The following is a 22787-nucleotide window of genomic DNA, read 5'->3' as shown; positions in this document are numbered from 1 at the left end:
CTATCATCATCTGTTGTGTATTAGACGGAAAATCGTTTAAGTATACAAGGAACAATAGTGGACCTAAGATTGAGCCTTGGGGAACACCATACATGATTTCTTCTTAGTCAGACTACATTGGTTGAATTATTAAGCACAACTTTCTGCATTCTTTCAGTTAGATATGACGTTATCCTTTGTTTGGCTATACCATCAATCCCATAAAATCCCACTTTATGTAGGAGAATTTTGTGATTCACACACTTGGATGCCTTAGATACATGACAGTAAATACCAACTGGTGCTAAGTGAACATGTAAATAAATGGCATATTAGTAAATGGCATATTCAGTAGAGCAAGTCTTCAGAAATCCAAACTGTGATTTACTGAGAATATTACTGTTGCTCAGGTGATGTACTATTCTAGAATATATCACCTTAGAAATTTTGGAAATTATGTCAATAGTAAAACAGGTCAGTAGTTATTAACATCTCTCCTATAACCCTTTCTTAAAAAGGAATTCGACAATACCATATTTCAGTCCCTGGAAAAATGCCTTGAGTTAATGATCCATTACATATTTCAGATAAGGCAGGGCTTATTATATGCTAACAAATCTTTAGCACTCAATTGGAGACACCATCCAATCCAGGTGAGCTTTTATTTTAGAGAGAATATATAATTTTCTTAATTTCAGAAGGCGAAATTGGTAATACATTCATATGATCGAATTTTATGAGAGTTGCTTTTTCAACATACTGCCATGATTTTTCTCTTGAACTGCTTGCCCTATACTTTGTACTATATATAATAAATCTCTATTAAGTATATTTGCTATATATGACTCATCATTTACAGCATTTTCTATTGGTTGCAGGTGGTTATAGAGCTCAGTGTAGCACCCTTAGATGAAGAACCTGAATGGTATTATCTGAGTGCACATGAAGAAATTCTTCCCTCCCATGGGGTGAGTATGTTTTAGCTATCATCAGTTAACACTGAAAATTACACTTCATCCAAGAGTGGTTCATATTATAACACTGAAAAATGTGATGAAAATTTTAAATGATTTTCAAGAATTTTGAAAAGTAATAATTGTGGTTTTGAGAAATCTCAATCAAAAACGAGGAGAAACATTTTGTACTGCAGAATAGCAACATGCTATAGTGGCTACTAGAATTCACTTTTTTTAAATTTCTATTAATTAATAAGGAAATACACATTGTTTAAATGTAGCCCTAAAATTGTGTTAGTGACACATACACAAAGAATATACTAGGTGATAATTTTTTTTCCCCAAATGGACTTGAGGGGGGGGGGGGGGGCGGGTTGCTTTTTAAATGATGAAATGAAATGCATGTCAGTATTTATTTTTAACACATTTTATTTATTTGTAAATTGCACTTATGTTTTGCATCTGACAACGAAGTGAAAAACCTTTTCAACAGAACTACTACTACGAGGTGCATTCAAGTTCTAAGGCCTCCGATTTTTTTTCTCCGGACTGGAAAGAGATAGAAACATGTGCATTGTTTTAAAATGAGGCCGCGTTCATTGTCAATACGTCCCAGAGATGGCAGCACCATAAGGCAGATGGAATTTTACCGCCAGCGGCGAGAATGAGAACTGTTTTAAATACTTAAAATGGCGACGTTTTCCTTACTTGAACAGCGTGCAATCATTCGTTTTCTGAATTTTCGTGGTGTGAAACCATTTGAAATTCATCGACAGTTGAAGGCGACATGTGGTGATGGAGTTATGGATGTGTCGAAAGTGCGTTTGTGGGTGCAGCAGTTTAATGAAGGCAGAACATTGTGTGACAACAAACCGAAACAACCTCGGGCTCGCACAAGCCAGTCTGACGACATGATTGAGAAAGTGGAGAGAATTGTTTTGAGGGATCGCCAAATGACTGTTGAACAGATTGCCTCCAGAGTTGGCATTTCTGTGGGTTCTGTGCACACAATCCTGCATGACGACCTGAAAATGCGAAAAGTGTCATCCAGGTGGGTGCCACGAATGCTGACGGACGACCACATGGCTGCCCGTGTGGCATGTTGCCAAGCAATGTTGACGCGCAACGACAGCATGAATGGGACTTTCTTTTCGTCAGTTGTGACAATGGATAAGACGTGGATGCCATTTTTCAATCCAGAAACAAAGCGCCAGTCAGCTCAATGGAAGCACACAGATTCACCGCGACCAAAAAAATTTCGGGTAACCGCCAATGCTGAAAAAATGATGGTGTCCATGTTCTGGGACAGCGAGGGCGTAATCCTTACCCATTGCGTTCCAAAGGGCACTACGGTAACAGGTGCATCCTACGAAAATGTTTTGAAGAACAAATTCCTTCCTGCACTGCAACAAAAACGTCCGGGAAGGGCTGCGCGTGTGCTGTTTCACCAAGACAACGCACTCACACATCGAGCTAGCGTTACGCAACAGTTTCTTCGTGATAACAACTTTGAAGTGATTCCTCATGCTCCCTACTCACCTGACCTGGCTCCTAGTGACTTTTGGCTTTTTCCAACAAAGAAAGACACTCTCCATGGCCGCACATTCAGCAGCCGTGCTGCTATTGCCTCAGTGATTTTCCAGTGGTCAAAACAGACCCCTAAAGAAGCCTTCGCCGCTGCCATGGAATCATGGCGTCAGCATTGTGAAAAATGTGTACGTCTGCAGGGCGATTACGTCGAGAAGTAATGCCAGTTTCATCGATTTCGGGTGAGTAGTTAATTAGAAAAAAAATCGGAGGCCTTAGAACTTGAATGCACCTCGTACTAAGATCTGTGTAGGACATAAAAGAAAGACAGATTCAACTCAAGTTTGATTTTGCGTTGAGTTTTGTTTATTAAACCCTAACAATAAAGTTTTATTTTTGTTTAAACACACACACCATTTAGATACAATAATATTTACAAAAAGCTAACCACCCTATACCCATAATTTACAAAAATATGCAAAATGGCTAAGCAGGCATGGCTAGAGGGCAAATGTAAGGATGTAGAGGCTTATCTCACTAGAGGTAAGATAGATACAGCCTACAGGAAAATTAAAGAGCCCTTTGGAGAAAGAGAGCCACTTGTATGAATATCAAGAGGTCAGATGGAAACCCAGTTCTAAGCAAAGAGGGGAAAGCAGAAAGGTGGAAGGAGTATATAGAGGGTCTATACAAGGGCGATGAACTTGAGGACAATATTATGGAAATGGAAGAGGATGTAGATGAAGATGAAATGGGAGATACGATACTGCGTGAAGAGTTTGACAGGGCACTGAAAGACCTGAGTCAAAACAAGGCCCCGGGAGTAGACAACATTCCATTAGAACTACTGACGGCCTTGGGAGAGCCAGTCCTGACAAAACTCTACCATCTGGTGAGCAAGATGTACGAGACAGGCGAAATACCCTCAGACTTCAAGAAGAATATAATAATTCCAATCCCAAAGAAAGCAGGTGTTGACAGATGCGAAAATTACCGAACTATCAGTTTAATAAGCCACAGCTGCAAAATACTAACGCGAATTACTTACAGACAAATGGAAAAACTGGTAGAAGCTGACCTCGGGGAAGATCAGTTTGGATTCCGTAGAAATGTTGGAACACGTGAGGCAATACTGACCTTACGACTTATCTTAGAAGAAAGATTAAGGAAAGGCAAACCTACGTTTCTAGCATTTGTAGACTTAGAGAAAGTTTTTGACAATGTTGACTGAAATACTCTCTTTCAAACTCTAAAGGTGGCAGGGGTAAAATACAGGGAGTGAAAGACTATTTACAATTTGTACAGAAAGCAGATGGCAGTTATAAGAGTCGAGGGACATGAAAGGGAAGCAGTGGTTGGGAAGGGAGTGAGACAGGGCTGTAGCCTCTCCCCGATATTATTCAATCTGTATATTGAGCAAGCAGTAAAGGAAACAAAAGAAAAATTTGGCGTAGGTATTAAAATCCAGGGAGAAGAAATAACAACTTTGAAGTTCGCCGATGACATTGTAATTCTGTCAGAGACGGCAAAGGACTTGGAAGAGCAGTTGAACGGAATGGACAGTGTCTTGAAAGGAGGATATAAGATGAATATCAACAAAAGTAAAATGAGGATAATGGAATGTAGTCGAATTAAGTCGGGTGGTGCTGAGGGAATTAGATTAGGAAATGAGACACATAAAGTAGTAAAGGAGTTTTGCTATTTGGGGAGCAAAATAACTGATGATGGTCGAAGTAGAGAGGATATAAAATGTAGACTGGCAATGGCAAGGAAAGCGTTTCTGAAGAAGAGAAATTTGTTAACATCGAGTATAGATTTAAGTGTCAGGAAGTCGTTTCTGAAAGTATTTGTATGGAGTGTAGCCATGTATGGAAGTGAAACATGGACGATAAATAGTTTGGACAAGAAGAGAATAGAAACTTTCGAAATGAGGTGCTACAGAATAATGTTGAAGATTAGGTGGGTAGATCATGTAACTAACGAGGAGGTATTGAATAGGATTGGCGAGAAGAGAAGTTTGTGGCCCAACTTGACTAGAAGAAGGGATTGGTTGGTAGGACATGTCCTGAGGCATCAAGGGATCACAAATTTAGCATTGGAGGGCAGTGTGGAGGGTAAAAATCATAGAGAGAGACCAAGAGATGAATACACTAAGCAGATTCAGAAGGATGTAGGTTGCAGTAGGTACTGGGAGATGAAGGAGCTTGCACAGGATAGATTAGCATGGAGAGCTGCATCAAACCAGTCTCAGGACTGAAGACCACAACAACAACAGATTTTTTTTGTACATATAGAAAAAGTATTTCAGTGTAAAGATATACCACTCATGTGAGATGAAGGAACTGTTTTGACACTTACTTATTGCTAAACATCATGAACATCTCGCGTCATCATGGTAGCCCGGAAGTGGGACATATCATTTCCTAAAAATGTCATACCACACTTCATAGCACCCCGCTGACACTAAACATTATTTACAATTAATGTCCCTTTGGACCTTCTCAGGATGAGACCATCACCCTTCTCTTTTTACCCTAGTCTCAATAACTTTCTCTTCTGTCTCTATTAATCAGTCCAATCTCAGTATCTTTCACTTCTGTCTTTATTAATCATAGTTTTGTTTATAGATTACTCTTTTTATATTTATCAAGCAGGTTGTCTTTGATCGCACAGTTTCATATTTGTTACAGTATCCACAATATCATTTACCACTTCTGTATATACATGACTGCAGCCATTTGTACATATGCAGACTTTCTTTTTAAGAATCAGTGAGAACCTTGCTCTCCACCTCAACCATTATATTTTAAAATTACCTTTTACGTTATCTTTATTTCAGTCCCTATGCTTAATATTTCACTATGCCAGGAGACTATCTTTCTTATTTAGTCATCTCTCATAATATAGCTGCAACTTTATATCTTCTGTTGTTTTAGCCAGTCATTTGTAAAGTTCTACTATATATGTCAAATACCTTTTGGAACCTATTCTCATTGCCTTAACTTACCCCCATACAAGTTTTGTGGATTATTTCCCCTTTACTTTTGTTAATATCTACACTCAACATAATGTTGCTATGCTAACTAGAATATTTTCATGTGAGATATTTCACAAGCTTCCTTTTGTCTTATCACCTTACGTAAATAATATCCCTGGAAATAAACATGGGTCTTTGAGAATTTTTGGAAATTACCATCGTCCTTTGCATAATCTATGAGCAATTTGTAGCAAATTGGCATTTGTAGTTTAATTACTATAGCAGATTTTCTAACTAACATGTTGTATTAGATCTAGTTTTCCATTAAAGAGGAGTAGCCCTATATATTCTCGACATTTATAGAAAATTAACTCTGTTTTCAAGTTTGCTAACAACTGTAATTAATCTCAAAACATTTTAGGAAACTAGTAGTTTTTACCACAGGTTCTTGTGCTGCATTAACGGGAGTCTTGTTTTGTGTATTTGCTTCAATTCTTATAGGGAACAAGCAACCTTTTAGCTCAGCAAGTTAACAGATAATCAGTGGGATTAATTTAAAGTTATTTCTTCACTCCCTTATGATACATTGCACAAGTCAAAATGGATCCCCACTATTAACGACGTTCTCAAACACGGGATGAGTTAATTGATGTTCATAAGCATCTGGAAATTGCCGTAACTACTGTCAAACGGTTGACAGCTGCTGCGAATAGGTGTGTTGGAAGAGCTCCTGAGAGTTGTGTGCCTGTGGTACCTGTACCATAGGTACCTCGTGTGCTATCCTCTCCCATGAATCCTGTCTCCATGGCAGAAAGTACGGGATCTGTTATTACTCATCCACTTGACTGTGAATGGTGTGTCAGTGGTAGATCTACGTGTCCTGTACAGGGTGGACAGGGACCAGGGAGGGCTCAGGTATTTTACTGTCCCCCTAACCAACGAGTTTGAGGTGCTATCTTTCACTGAAACTGAAACGGAGCCAGTGGATCTCACTTCACCTGTTTTGGGGAAACGTTTTTTGTCATGTGTGAAGAGGAGGCAAACACAAAAGGGTAGGGGTGTATTAATCATTGGCAGTTCAAATGTACAGTGAATGATGGGACCACTTAGGGAAGTGGCAGCAAGGGACAGGAAAGGACTCTAGGTGCATTCAGTGTGTACACCTGCAGGCCTCATTCAACATGTTGAAGAGGTTGATCCAGCAGTCATTGAGCAAACAGGATACAACCAACTTTAGATTGTGGTGCACATTGGAACAGATGATGCCTGTCATCTGGGCTCCAAAGTCATTCTTGGGTCATTCCAGAGACCGGCAGAGAAGGTTGAGAAGACAAGCCTTGGGCATGGAGTTTCAGCAAAGCTTATAATTTGCAGAATTGTCCCCAGAACTGTTTGTGGCCCTTTGTTTCTGAGTCAAGTGGAAGCTCTGAGCCAGAGTCTTTGAAAGTTATGTGATGAGCTAGGCTCTGACTTCTTGAACCTGAGCCAAAGGGCGGAGTACTGTAGGGTGTCCCTAAATGGGTCAGGTACACATTAGAGACTGCTATTCATGTAGCTGACTGTGTGTGGAGTGCACACAAGGTTCTTTTTTAGAAGAGGTAACTCTTCGTCCGATTCATATAATGCTAGCTGTAGGAAAGTCAGAAGTATCAGTGTAACATCGAAAGAAATGCCTCTCACAGGCGAGAGTATTACAATCCTAATGGTTAACTGCCAAAACATTCACAACAAAGTGACAGAGTTTGGAGCCCCCATGAAAAGCAGTACAGAAAGGTGATTGAAACCTGAAGTTGATCGCAGTGAGATTTTTGGGAAAAATTTAAATGCATATCAAAAGGATAGGCAAATGGGAAATGGAAATGGTGTATTTGTCACAGTAGACAAGAAAATCAAATTCACCAAGGTAGACATTGAAGCTGCAAGTGAGATTGCTTGGGCAAGACTCAGTATCAGTGATGGGCATAAAATGATAATTGGATCCCTCTATTGCCCACCAGACTTATCTCCTGATGTAACCAAAAGCTTTAGAGAAAACATCACTTCACTTGTACGTAAGTTCCCCAATCATACTGTAATCATCGTTGGAGACTTTAATCATCGACTAATTATTGGCTAAGTTACAGTTTGGTATGGTGGGCATGTAAGACATCATGTGAAACTTTATAAAAGCTTTCTCTGAAAACTACCTAGAACAGGTAGTTAGGAACCCCACTCATGATGGAAATATATTGGATCTAATGGCAACAAATAGACCTGACCTCTTTGAGGATGTCCACACCGAAACTGGTATTTGTGACCATGGCATGACTGTGGCAACAATGATTACCAAAGTATGAAGGACAACTGAAACAAGCAGAAAGGTTTACATGTTCAGCAAACTAGATAAAAAAAAGTCAATAGTGTCATATCTCAGTGAGTAACTTGAAACCGTCAGCACAGAGCAGGGGCATATAGAGGAACTCAGGCTCAAGTTTAAAAGAATAATTGACTATGCACTGGATAGATATGTACCCTGTAGAACAGTTCATAATTGGAGGGAACCTCCATGGTATACGGTCACTGTAAAGAAACTTGTAAAGAAACAGAGATTACTGCATAATAGGTGTAAGACAGAGCATAGGGCTATAGATAGAGAGATGCTGAATGAAACAGATTTTACTGTCAAAAGAGCAATGTGTGATACCTTCAGTGACTACCAGGGCAGAATATTGTCAAGTGATCTTTCACAGAATCCAAAGAAATTCTGGTCATATGTTAAGGCTATTAGTGTCCAGTGTTCAGTGTCCAGCTGTTAGTGTCCAGTTCTTAAAGAATGAGACAGGAACTGAAATTGAGGGTAGCAAAGCAAAACCTGAAATGCTTAACTCCATTTTTAAATGTTCCTTTACAAAGGAAAACCCAGGAGAATTACCCCAATTTAATGCTCAGACCACTGAAAAGATGATTGAAATAAGTATCAGAGCCAGTGGTTTGGGAAATAGCTAAAATCTCTAAAATTGAACAAAGCTCCAGGGCTCGACAGAACCTCTATCAGACTTTGTACAGAATTTGCGGCTGAGTTAGCCCCTATCCTAACTGTAATCTATCTTAGATCCATTGAATAAAAAACCATGCGTATTTCTTAGAAAATGCACTGGTCACATCAATCTGCAAGAAGGATAGTAGAAGTTACCCACAACACTACTGTCTAGTATCCTTGACATCGATTTGTTATAGAATCTTAGAACATAAAAAAAATGAAATGATCATGTGGCATTGTTGGCTGGGAGGCCCCATCTGGGGAAGTTCGGCTGCCGAGTGCAAGTCTCATTTCAGTCAACGCCAAACTGGTCAACTTGTGTGCTGGTGATGAGGATGAAATGATGATGAGGACAACACAACACCCAATCCACAAGTGGGAATTGAACCTGGGCCCACCATTTGGGAGGCAGGCATGTTACCACTTAGCTAAGCAGGCAGACATCTTAGAACATATACTGAGCTCAAACTTAAAGAGACATTGGATTTTTAATATATATATATATATATATATATATATATATATATATATATATATATATATATATATATATATATATATATATATATATATATATATATATATATATATATATAGACACACACACACACACTCCTGGAAATTGAAATAAGAACACCGTGAATTCATTGTCCCAGGAAGGGGAAACTTTATTGACACATTCCTGGGGTCAGATACATCACATGATCACACTGACAGAACCACAGGCACATAGACACAGGCAACAGAGCATGCACAATGTCGGCACTAGTACAGTGTATATCCACCTTTCGCAGCAATGCAGGCTGCTATTCTCCCATGGAGACGATCGTAGAGATGCTGGATGTAGTCCTGTGGAACGGCTTGCCATGCCATTTCCACCTGGCGCCTCAGTTGGACCAGCGTTCGTGCTGGACGTGCAGACCGCGTGAGACGACGCTTCATCCAGTCCCAAACATGCTCAATGGGGGACAGATCCGGAGATCTTGCTGGCCAGGGTAGTTGACTTACACCTTCTAGAGCACGTTGGGTGGCACGGGATACATGCAGACGTGCATTGTCCTGTTGGAACAGCAAGTTCCCTTGCCGGTCTAGGAATGGTAGAACGATGGGTTCAATGACGGTTTGGATGTACCGTGCACTATTCAGTGTCCCCTCGACAATCACCAGTGGTGTACGGCCAGTGTAGGAGATCGCTCCCCACACCATGATGCCGGGTGTTGGCCCTGTGTGCCTCGGTCGTATGCAGTCCTGATTGTGGCGCTCACCTGCACGGCGCCAAACACGCATACGACCATCATTGGCACCAAGGCAGAAGCGACTCTCATCGCTGAAGACGACACGTCTCCATTCGTCCCTCCATTCACGCCTGTCGCGACACCACTGGCGGCGGGCTGCACGATGTTGGGGCGTGAGCGGATGACGGCCTAACGGTGTGCGGGACCGTAGCCCAGCTTCATGGAGACGGTTGCGAATGGTCCTCGCCGATACCCCAGGAGCAACAGTGTCCCTAATTTGCTGGGAAGTGGCTTTGCGGTCCCCTACGGCACTGCGTAGGATCCTACGATCTTGGCGTGCATCCGTGCGTCGCTGCGGTCCGGTCCCAGGTCGACGGGCACGTGCACCTTCCGCCGACCACTGGCGACAACATCGATGTACTGTGGAGACCTCACGCCCCACGTGTTGAGCAATTCGGCGGTACGTCCACCCGGCCTCCCGCATGCCCACTATACGCCCTCGCTCAAAGTCCGTCAACTGCACATACGGTTCACGTCCACGCTGTCGCGCCATGCTACCAGTGTTAAAGACTGCGATGGAGCTCCGTATGCCACGGCAAACTGGCTGACACTGACGGCGGCGGTGCACAAATGCTGCGCAGCTAGCGCCATTCGACGGCCAACACCGCGGTTCCTGGTGTGTCCGCTGTGCCGTGCGTGTGATCATTGCTTGTACAGCCCTCTCGCAGTGTCCGGAGCAAGTATGGTGGGTCTGACACACCGGTGTCAATGTGTTCTTTTTTCCATTTCCAGGAGTGTGTGTGTGTGTGTGTGTGTGTGTGTGTGTGTGTGTGTGTATATATATCTCAAGGTAATCAGGTAGGTGCTGTATTTCTTGATTTTGAAAAGCATTTGACTGGGTACCACACTTATACTTATGCCAAAAGAACGATAATATGGGGTATCAAGCGAAATTTATGACTTAATTGAGAGGGTTTGGCAAGGAGGACACAACTTGTTATCTGGGATGGAGAGTCATTGTTAGATGTGGAAGTAACTTTAGGTGCTCCCCGAGGAAGTGTGTTGGGACATTTACTGTTCATGTTGTGTATTAATGACCTTGCAGACAATATTAATAGTAAAATCAGGCTTTTTGCAGATGATGCAGTACTCTGTAATGAAGTACTATCTGAAAGAAGCCGCATAAATATTCCGTCAGATCTTGATAAGATTTCAAAGTGGTGCAGAGATTACCAACTTGCTTTAAATGCAGAAATGTAAAATTTTGCACTTCACAAAACTAAAAAATGTGGTATTATGACTATAATATTGATGAGTAACTGTTGGAATCGACCAACTCATACAAATACCTGGGTGTAACATTTGTAGGGATATGAAATGGAATTATCACATAGGATCAAGTGTGGATAGAGCAGGTGGTAGACTGAGGTTTATTGGTAGAATACTGGAGAAACACAATCAGTCTACTTGTGTGACTGGTTCTAGAATATTGCTCAAGTGTGTGGGACCCGTACCAGACAGGCCTAACAAGGGATATTGAATGTATACAGAGAAAGGCAACACAAATGATCACAGGCTTGTTTCATTCATGGGAGAGTGTCACAGACATACTGAATGAACTGAAATGGAAGACTCTTGAAGATAGATGTAAACTATTCTGAGAAAGTCTATTAACGAAGTTTCAAGACCCGGATTTAAATGATTACTCTAGGAATATACTACAAAAATGTATTGCTCACACAATGATTGTGAAGATAAGATTAGCATAATTACTATATACAGGGGCATTCAGACAATCATTCTTTCAATGCTCGCTACATGAATGGAATGGGAAGAAACCCTAATAACTGGTGCAATGGGACAAACCATCTGCTGTGTACCTCATGGTGGTTTTCAGAGTATAACTGTCCCATCTTGTAGATATAGATCTGCACATATCATAATAAGTTCTCCCACAGAGGAATATCCTACCACTTACTTTCCACTAAATGTCACAAACATTTTTTGTCATCATGGAAGCCTGGAAGTGGGACATATCATTTCATAAAAATTTGAAGCCACACTTCACTGGTAACTGCAAGTTTTGTCACTAATACAACAAAGCACACACAACAATAAGAAGCAATACCATTCAACAGAGAATTTGATCTTCATTCCACTATAAGATGTAATAAAATAAAATACCAATTCTGTCAAAAATTGGTAACGTGAAACTATGTATTAAATGCGAGAAAGTACGAAAAATGGGTACAAACAGAAGTCAAGTAGAATATGAACACATTATTTATAATGCAATTGAATTAGATAATGCACAGACAGATGCAGTACACAGACAGATTTGTAAGCAGAAGCAAATATATGTGAATCCACAAAACACCGTATGACGAAACCAACTTCGGTTTTATTATTGTTGTGGTCTTCATTCTGAAGACTGCTTTGATGCAGCTCTCCATGCTACTCTGTCCTGAGAAGCCTCATCATCTCCAAATAACTACTGCAACCTACACTGTTCTGCATCTGCTTACTGTATTCATCTCTTGTTCTTTTATAACTTTTACCCACAGCACTTCCCTCTGATTCTAAATTTGTGATTCCTTGGTATCTCTGAATGTGTCCTATCAATCAATCCCTTCTTTTAGTCAAGTTGTGCCACAAATTTCTTGTCTCCTCAGTTATACTCAGTATCTTCTCATTAGCTCTGTTATATACAAAACAAAAATGAATGTTACTATTATTTACTTTACTCAGTATTTCCAGTTTGAACAAAAACCGAGCAGAATGCCAGTAATATGCTTACCATGCAATTTAAATAGTACAATTCACACATTACATAGTAAGCTGGAAGAAATTTGTTTAAGTCTGTGCAATACTAGTTTTATTTTGTATGAAATAAAAACAAAAAGAAGGATTTACATCATCCAGTAGTAAAATAAGATGTAGCATTCTGAAGGACCTGACAGCAAACCAAGTTTACTGTATTGGAAGTTGGTATACAAGTTTCACGTACCTGGTTCTCACGCTCTGAAAATGCGGGTGGATGCCAGCATAATACAAGAAGACTGCAAAGAAACAAACAGAATGGAATGGTGAAATATCCATTGTTGACATTGCATAACAGAGCAGCAGGTATTTGTTGTGCCATTTTTAAATAGTGAAGGTGTAAAACTAACTGAAATTTATCGTAAAGTAAGCGCAATATGGTGAACATGCTTGTTCGTATAGCAATGTATAAATTGTGTAGGAATTTTCAAAATAGCATTAGTTGTGGCAGACACTTTCTGAAGAGGCCAGGTGTGCAAACTACCAAGGCCATTAAACATTGCAGAATGAAAAGTCATTAGAAAAATTGCTAAGATGCTGTAATGACAGAAATAGCCAACATACTGGGGCATTAGTATAGCTCAGTAAACCACATTGTTCATAATGTACTTCACTTCTGCCTTTTCTCTTTTCTTGCCTGAGAATAATCTTTGTGAGTGCACGGGTTCTTTGGAGACCCTATGATAATAATAATACCTTTAATGTCTTTTGAGACTTCCATGTCAGAAGCCATGTGCTCTGTGCTTGGTTTCATTTAAATGGTCATATATTTTATAGATTGGAGGTATTTGCAAATCTTATAGTCTTTTTCCAAATACTATGTATTTCTAAAGTACGCATCCTTTAATGAACATTCATTAATTTTTTGTATGTTGTTTTATTTTTCTATAGTAAAATCAAGTTCAGGTTATCTTATATTACTATAATAGTTTACTTTGGGACTTTTTATTTAACTTTTCCCACCAGATGACCGTTAGACGTGTGTTTGGCTAAGATGTGGAAAGCTGGAGTCATGGGATTCGGGTTCTAAAATTTCTAAAAAAAAAAAGAAAAATATTGTCAATCTTAATCATTTAGAAATGACTTTTCTCATTTTACAGAATAGGCGGGAACCAGGAGATGTGGAGCTGGCACTAACACCAACAGATCACTTGTCCCCCCCTAGTACAACATCACGATTGTCTGATTCGGACACATCTGAGTGTGATTTAGATGACATGGGGCGTGATCGGAGGATAGCAGATGGAGCCTCTATTAGCAGTATTGGCAGCTCTTCAAGGTACTGTTGCTGTTTTAAGTTTATCTAATAAAAATCCTAGATTTACTTGTACCTCTGCAGCTGTTATGGAAGTACATTTTTATGTCACTGTAATTTAGCTTTTCATGTCATAGTGTTCCTTTTCTGATGATCTTCTTACCCAGCTGTATCTCTACATCATATTGTTTCCTGCCCTTTTTACAGCTTCCTGTGGAAATGATTTTCTATATTTGACAATTTTTTCAAGAGCTGATTTCAAGTTTGTTTGACTGCATTTATGTTCATATACAGGTTGTGGTGTAGGCTTACAAAGTGTAGTCTGTATATTCATGTAGTAAGGCATTAACAAATTCAAGGTCAAAAGCATGTGAGCTCCACCAATGCTTTACTGAGAGTGTAATTCATCAGCTGAGCTTGATACATTGCTAAGTGTTTCTTTATGGTTTCAGAGAAATTACTTGGTATTTGTCTCAAATTTGTTGGTCACAGTCTTGAAATCTCATTAGTCAAGTCAGAACCCAAATCCTTTCTATTCTTGGAAGAGGAAATAGTTTGGAGGCAACAATTGAGGTGGTGCAATGCCAAAAATTGCTTTTACTGAGAAACTTATGAATTTTTTGCTGAATGAGCTTGGTCGACAGTGGGTGGATACACAAGAGGTTAAGAAATTCAAGAGTGCTTAGGATTCAAGAAAACTATCATTTTAACCCTTAGTGATAAGACTTCACAGTTACTTTTGAAGGAGGAGATGTGAATGCTTCATATGCAGTACCATTGCTAATAAATACTCCTGCAGAAAAATGAGGAATGGAAACCACTCATTTATTGCTGACTGATGAGTGCTGCATAAACAAACCTTACAGCAGAGAGGTGTAACTAACTGTGGAAGCAGGGTTCTGTTTCTACTCTTAAGTACACACCCTCACACACTTAAAAACACGAGTCTCATTCCAACTTTGTAAACACTTCTGTATGGTTGTATATAGAAGAAAAATTGTAGCATAAAAAGCTAGTAAGATCTGTACACTTTTTTGACGCTATGTTGTTAATGCATACCTCAACAAAAGTTTGGAATATCTTAAAAGTTTACTACAGTGACTTCTTATACTACACCCACTGAGATTTGTACTATACTTTATTCACAAAATAAACATAATTTCTTCTGAAAACAAGAATCATTTTGTTAGTTGCAAAAAATCATTGCAAAACCAAGCTGGCTCTCTCTTAACTGTACATCATGAAAACAAACTCAGTAAAAATCTTCGTCTCATGACAATGACTATCAGTATTTAGTAGTGAGTCTGTCAGTCCAGTACACAAATGAGTTCATCCACTCTGGGAGGCATGCTTAGGATGAGACCATCAAGTTTATTATGGAGTATGAGGCCCAACTCCTCAGTGGCAGCTTCAGGAGGTCCAGAAGATCATTAGGTGGATTTGTAAACTGTGCAATGGCCATAAATGATCATTTGTTGGTGTTGTCTTACAAGGACAACCACTACGAGGTTTATCATTCACATTTCCTATCCCTCTGTACTTTCTCTACACCACTTCGAGTGACATTTAACTGGTCAGCAACATCTTGCTGTGTATGACCTGCGGAAAGTGCTGAACACAAACTGAATGAAGCTTTTGTTGATACTGGACTGCTAGCGTTGTGCTGCAGCAGCAGCAGTATATTTACAAGACTGGGAAACAGCCACAAAGCATGCCAGTAGTAAACACCATCCAGTATATGGACCCTGATTGGATAATGCATGAAGCTCCCAGGTCAGTGATACCTTTAGTATCATAGACTTCAGTTCACAATAGTATTCTAAACTTTTGTTGAGCAGCATGTATCTATGCACATCAATAAAATACGAATATATGTCGTAGCATTTCATAATTTATGTTTTGTTTAATGTTTTTATCCAGTGATTTCTATTATGTAATTTACCAAATGAAAGCATTGGTATGTTGACAGACATACAAACAAACACAAACACACACACAAAATTCAAGCTTTCACAACCAACAGTTGCTTCATCAGGAAAGAGGGAAGGAGAGGGAAAAACGAAATGATGGAGGTTTTAAGGGAGAGCGTAAGGAGTCATTCTGGAATGACTCCTTACCCTCTCGATTAAAACCCACATCCTTTCGTCTTTCCCTCTCCCTCCCTCTTTCCTGATGAAGCAACCGTGGGTTGCAAAAGATTGAATTTCGTTTGGTAAGGGAAACATTCCATGTGGGAAAAATATATCTAAAAACAAAGATGATGTTACTTACCAAACGAAAGCACTGGCAGGTCGATAGACACACAAACATAAATATATATATAATAGAGGGAAACATTCCACGTGTTGTGTCTGTGTATGTGCAGATGGATGTGTGTGTGTTTGTGTGTGTGCGAGTGTATACCCCTTTTTTCTCCTTAAGGTAAGTCTTTCCACTCCCGGGATTGGAATGACTCCTTACCCTCTCCCTTAAAACCCACATCCTATCGTCTTTCCCTCTCCTTCCCTTTTTCCTGATGAGGCAACAGTTTGTTCCGAAAGCTTGAATTTCATGTGTATGTTTGTGTTTGATTGTGTGTCTATCGACCTGCTAGCACCTTCGTTTGGTAAGTCACATCATCTGTGTTGTTTTATATATATATATATATATATATATATATATATACAAAGATGATGTGACTTACCAAACGAAAGCGCTGGCACGTCGATAGACACACAAACAAACACAAACATACACCCAAAATTCTAGCTTTCGCAACCAACGGTTGCTTCGTCAGGAATGAGGGAAGGAGAGGGAAAGACGAAAGGATGTGGGTTTTAAGGGAGAGGGTAAGGAGACATTCCAATCCCGGGAGCGGAAAGACTTACCTTAGGGGGAAAAAAGGACAGGTACACACTCGCACGCACACACATATCCATCCACACATATACAGACACAAGCAGACATATTCAAAGGCCATTATATTCCTATTATTCCTATATATATAAAATAGAGGGAAACATTCCACGTGGGAAAAATATATCTAAAAACAAAGATGATGTGACTTACCGAACGAAAGTGCTGGCAGGTCGATAGACACACAAACAAACACAAACATACACACAAAATTCAAGCTTTCGCAACCAACAGTTGCTTCATCAGGAAACAGGGAAGGACAGGGAAAGACCAAAAGGATGTGGGTTTTAAGGGAGATGGTAAGGAGTCATTCCAATCCCGAGAGCGGAAAGACTTACCTTAGGGGGATAAAAGGACAGGTAAACACTCGCACACACACACATATCAATCCGCACATACACAGACACAAGCAGACATTTGTAAAGGCAAAGAGTTTGGGCAGAGATGTCAGTCGAGGCAGAAGTACAGAGGCAAAGATGTTGTTGAAAGACAGGTGAGGTATGAGCGGCAGCAAATTGAAATTAGAAATTAGTGGAGATAGAGGCCTGGCGGATAACCTGATGTGAGGATAAACCTCAACTCCTTTGGTTCCATCAGATTCACCTGGTCCTACTCCAAATCCCATGGCACTTTCCTTGACGTTGACCTCCACCTGTCCAATGGCCAGCTTCACATGTCCTTCCACATCAAACCCACCAACAAGCAACAGTACCTCCATTATGACAGCTGTCACCCATTCCACATCAAACGGTCCCTTCCCTACAGCCTAGGTCTTCGTGGCAAATGAATCTGCTCCAGTCCGGAATCCTTGAACCATTACACCAACAACCTGAAAACAGCTTTCGCATCCCGCAACTACCCTCCCGACCTGGTACAGAAGCAAATAACCAGAGCCACTTCCTCATCTCCTCAAACCCAGTACCTCCCACAGAAGAACCCCAAAAGTGCCCCACTTGTGACACGATACTTTCCGGGACTGGATCAGACTCTGAATGTGGCTCTCCAGCAGGGATACGACTTCCTCAAATCCTGCCCTGAAATGAGATCCATCCTTCATGAAATCCTCCTCACTCCACCAAGAGTGTCTTTCCACCGTCCACCTAACCTTCGTAACCTCTTAGTTCATCCCTATGAAATCCCCAAACCACCTTCCCTACCCTGTGGCTCCTACCCTTGTAACCGCCCCCAGTGTAAAACCTGTCCCATGCACCCTCCCACCACCACCTACTACAGTCCTGTAACCCGGAAGGTGTACACTATCAAAGGCAGAGCCACATGTGAAAACACCCACGTGATTTACCAACTGACCTGCCGACACTGTGAAGCTTTCTATGTGGGAATGACCAGCAACAAACTGTCCATTCGCATGAATGGACACAGGCAGACAGTGTTTGTTGGTAATGAGGATCACCCTGTGGCTAAACATGCCTTGGTGCACGGCCAGCACATCTTGGCACAGTGTTACACCGTCTAGGTTATCTGGATACTTCTCTGGGTTATCTGGATACTTCCCACTAACACCAACCTATCAGAACTCTGGAGACGGGAACTTGCCCTTCAGTGTATCCTCTCTTCATCGTTATCCACCAGGCCTCAATCTCCGCTAATTTCTAATTTCAATTTGCCGCCGCTCATACCTCACCTGTCTTTCAACAACATCTTTTCCTCTGTACTTCTGCCTCGACTGACATCTCTGCCCAAACTCTTTGCCTTTACAAATGTCTGCTTGTGTCTGTGTATGTGCGAATGGATATGTGTGTGTGCGCGAGTGTATACCTGTCCTTTTTTCCCCCTAAGGTAAGTCTTTCCACTCCCGGGATTGGGATGACTCCTTACCCTCTCCCTTAAAACCCACATCCTTTCGTCTTTCCCTCTCCTTCCCTCTTTCCTGACGAGCAACCGTTGGTTGCGAAAGCTTGAATTTTGTGTGTATGTTTGTGTTTGTTTGTGTGTCTATCGACCTGCCAGCACTTTCGTTCGGTAAGTCACATCATCTTTGTTTTTAGATATATTTTTCCCACGTGGAATGTTTCCCTCTATTATATTCATATCATTAATTTGAACCCAACAACTACGTTTGTTATTGTCACTGTTGCATTTCAAAATCTTTCCTGTCATCTTATTTTCTCTTTCTGTTTTTGCAAGTAGTTTTACTTTGTATTCACCTTCTCCTCATTACCGAATCTACCATACAATTTTATCCCGCCTATATATACTCAATGATACGTAACCCACTTCCAAACCATAACCAAAGAATTTTTTTCCGCTTTCAACACTACCGCTGCTATAAAATCCACCGTTTCCAGTTCACAAACAGTTCCTTTCAGCTATTAAACAGCCATTGCGGCTAGTTCTAATAACTTTTGCCTTTTTTTCCATTTCCGTTTTCCCCACATCACTGATCTTTTTTAGCCGCTTCCCACAGGTTTTAACGTCATTATATATTCGTCAGACAATTGGTAGCCTCATTTTCACAATCTGCCACCACAAAACCACTCCTTTTAATACATTTGCACCCAGTTTTTTCGAAATTTTCCCGAATTGCTGCACTCTTTTACGTGTTTTGGCGGCAACACAACCACCTAACCTTTGTGCACATCGTTGTCTACCAACCCAAGTTCACCACAGGATCAACAAGCCCAGCTATAACCAACACTTTTTCGCCTTTTTTCACACCAGATCTCCAGTTGCTTTCCAGTTCACCTTTATCTCTCCCCATATATTTATATTTTTATTTTCATTTTCATTTCAGCCTCATGTTACACATTCCACCTTCTAATGCCATGTCACCCTCACACCATCCCCACAATGACCCCATTAAGTTTTATTTACATTCCCTCTGCAAACATGCCTTCGCTCTAGTCAGATTACACTCCCATATTTTATTTTCTCAGGCTTGTCTGACATTTGGCATTACCCCCAAAGGCCTTACACTTAAAGTTCCCATCTCTGGCTGTAACCCTTCTTTCCATCAGTCCCTATACCAGTTCCAAACTGAACAATCCATTGCCCTCACCCACCTAATCCTTCACCTACACATCAACTCAGCCAATGAACACACCCATCAACTCCTATCCTTAATAAAAGTCCTCAGTCTTTCCTCTCCCACATCCACACCAGCTGTTCAGAGCATCCTCCTACAGGCCAACTGCAAATTAGAACAGCATGCCACCCTCCACCTCAAAAAACTATCCAATCTCCTGGTTTCTCACCTCCGTAAAGGCAACTCACTCACCCTTCACAACCTATCCAGCAAACCTCAACCTCCTCTCATTGCACACAGACCCAGTCTCTCCCATCTACTCAATCTCCCACTTCCAGCTCCACTCCCCCCAAAACCTCAAAATTCCAATCAACACAATCTGGAACCACAACACCCTAATTCAGTAGTTAACCTTTCCTCCAAACCTCTCTCCCAATCCGAAACCTCTGTCCTATCCAAAGGCCTCACCTTCAGCCCCACTCCCAGATTCAACCAAACAGCCCTTGTCATTGTTTTACTGTCCCACACCCATACTCTCTGCTGGAGACATCACTTTGCCACGAAGAAAAATGATCCTAATCCTACTCCTAATGATCCAACTCCCCAAGACGCTATCCAAATTGAACCCTGCCTGGAACAGTTCCGTCCTCTATCACAGTGGGACCCACCTCCTCTTCCTCAAAATCACCCTCTCCAAACTTTCCAGGAATTTCTGACTTCCAGCCTTGCCTCTCAGTCCTTCTTAAAAAACCTTAATCCTACTCCCAACATCACCACTGCTGAAGCCCAGGCCATCCGTGATCTGAAGGCTGACCGATCCATCGTCATTCTTCCGGCGGACAAGGGTTCCACGACCGTGGTACTTGATCGTCGGGAGTATGTGGCTGAGGGACTGCGCCAGCTTTCAGACAATACTACTTACAAAGTATGCCAAGGTTATCCCATTCCTGATGTCTAGGCGGAGCTTCAAGGAATCCTCAGAACCTTAGGCCCCCTACAAAACCTTTCACCTGACTCCATCAACCTCCTGACCCCACCAACACCCCGCACCCCTACCTTCTACCTTCTTCCTAAAATTCACAAACCCAATCATCCCAGCCGTCCAATTGTAGCTGGTTACCAAGCCCCCACAGAACGTATCTCTGCCTACGTAGATCAACACCTACAACCCATTACATGCAGTCTCCCATCCTTCATCAAAGACACCAACCACTTTCTCGAACGCCTGGAATCCTTACCCAATTTGTTACCCTCGGAAACCATCCTTGTAACCATTGACGCCACTTCCTTATACACAAATATTCCGCACGTCCAGGGCCTCGCTGCTATGGAGCACTTCCTTTCACGCCGATCACCTGCCACCCTACCTAAAACCTCTTTCCTCATTACCTTAGCCAGCTTCGTCCTGACCCACAACTTCTTCACTTTTGAAGGCCAGACATACCAACAATTAAAGGGAGCAACCATGGGTACCAGGATGGCCCCCTCATACGCCAACCTATTCATGGGTCGCTCAGAGGAAGCCTTCTTGGTTACCCAGGCCTGCCAACCCAAAGTTTGGTACAGATTTATTGATGACATTTTCATGATCTGGACTCACAGTGAAGAAGAACTCCAGAATTTCCTCTCCAACCTCAACTCCTTTGGTTCCATCAGATTCACCTGGTCCTACTCCAAATCCCAGGACACTTTCCTTGGCGTTGACCTCCACCTGTCCAATGGCCAGCTTCACACATCCGTCCACATCAAACCCACCAACAAGCAACAGTACCTCCATTATGACAGCTGCCACCCATTCCACATCAAACGGTCCCTTCCCTACAGCCTAGGTCTTCGTGGCAAACGAATCTGCTCCAGTCCGGAATCCCTGAACCATTACACCATCAACCTGAATACAGCTTTCGCATCCCGCAACTACCCTCCCGACCTGGTACAGAAGCAAATAACCAGAGCCACTTCCTCATCTCCTCAAACCCAGAACCTCTCACAGAAGATCCCTAAAAGTGCCCCACTTGTGACAGGATAGTTTCTGGGACTGGATCAGACTCTGAATGTGGCTCTCCAGCAGGGATACGACTTCCTCAAATCCTGCCCTGAAATGAGATCCATCCTTCATGAAATCCACCCCACTCCACCAAGAGTGTCTTTCCGCCGTCCACCTAACCTTTGTAACCTCTTAGTTCATCCCTATGAAATCCCCAAACCACCTTCCCTACCCTCTGGCTCCTACCCTTGTAACCGCCCCCGGTGTAAAACCTGTCCCGTGCACCCTCCCACCACCATCTACTCCAGTCCTGTAACCCGGAAGGTGTACACAATCAAAGGCAGAGCCACGTGTGAAAGCACCCACGTGATTTACCAACTGACCTGCCTACACTATGAAGCTTTCTATGTGGGAATGACCAGCAACAAACTGTCCATTCGCATGAATGGACACAGGCAGACAGTGTTTGTTGGTAATGAGGATCACCCTGTGGCTAAACATGCCTTGGTGCATGGCCAGCACATCTTGGCACAGTGTTACACTGTCTGGGTTATCTGGATACTTCCCACTAACACCAACCTGTCAGAACTCCGGAGACGGGAACTTGCCCTTCAGTATATCCTCTCTTCTCCTTATCCGCCAGGCCTCAATCTCCGCTAATTTCTAATTTCAATCTGTCCCCGCTCATACTTCACCTGTCTTTCAACAACATCTTTGCCTCTGTACTTCAGCCTCGACTGTCATCTCTGCCCAAACTCTTTGCCTTTACAAATGTCTGCTTGTGTCTGCGTATGTGCGGATGGATATGTGTGTGTGCGCGAGTGTGTACCTGTCCTTTTTTCCCCCTAAGGTAAGTCTTTCCGCTCCCGGGATTGGAATGACTCCTTACCCTCTCCCTTAAAACCCACATCCTTTCGTCTTTCCCTCTTTCCAGACGTAGCAACTGTTGGTTGCGAAAGCTTGAATTTTGTGTGTATGTTTGTGTTTGTTTGTGTGTCTATCGCGACCTGCCAGCACTTTCGTTTGGTAAGTCACATCATCTTTGTTTTTAGATATATTTTTCCGCAACAAACTGTTGCCTCATCAAGAAAGAGGGAAGGAGAGGGAAAGACGAAAGGAAGTGGGTTTTAAGGGAGAGGGTAAGGAGTCATTCCAAT

The 22787-nt window shown here is 41.8% G+C and overlaps 1 protein-coding gene across 1 annotated transcript in view; it reads left to right on the top strand.

Annotated features, from left to right (window-relative positions):
- LOC126457260 (regulating synaptic membrane exocytosis protein 2) overlaps window positions 1-22787 on the top strand; it is a 1246504-nt gene that overhangs the window by 571781 nt on the left and 651936 nt on the right. Inside the window, exons 11-12 of the mRNA XM_050093425.1 lie at window positions 858-947; window positions 13614-13792. Coding sequence (XP_049949382.1) covers window positions 858-947; window positions 13614-13792 — 269 coding nt within the window. The remainder of the gene's footprint in view (window positions 1-857; window positions 948-13613; window positions 13793-22787) is intronic.

The sequence above is a fragment of the Schistocerca serialis genome, chromosome 2 (assembly GCF_023864345.2).
Source record: "Schistocerca serialis cubense isolate TAMUIC-IGC-003099 chromosome 2, iqSchSeri2.2, whole genome shotgun sequence".
NCBI lineage: Eukaryota > Metazoa > Arthropoda > Insecta > Orthoptera > Acrididae > Schistocerca > Schistocerca serialis.
Note: the sequence above shows the minus strand (reverse complement) of the source record. Positions and strands in the feature narration are given on the sequence as shown.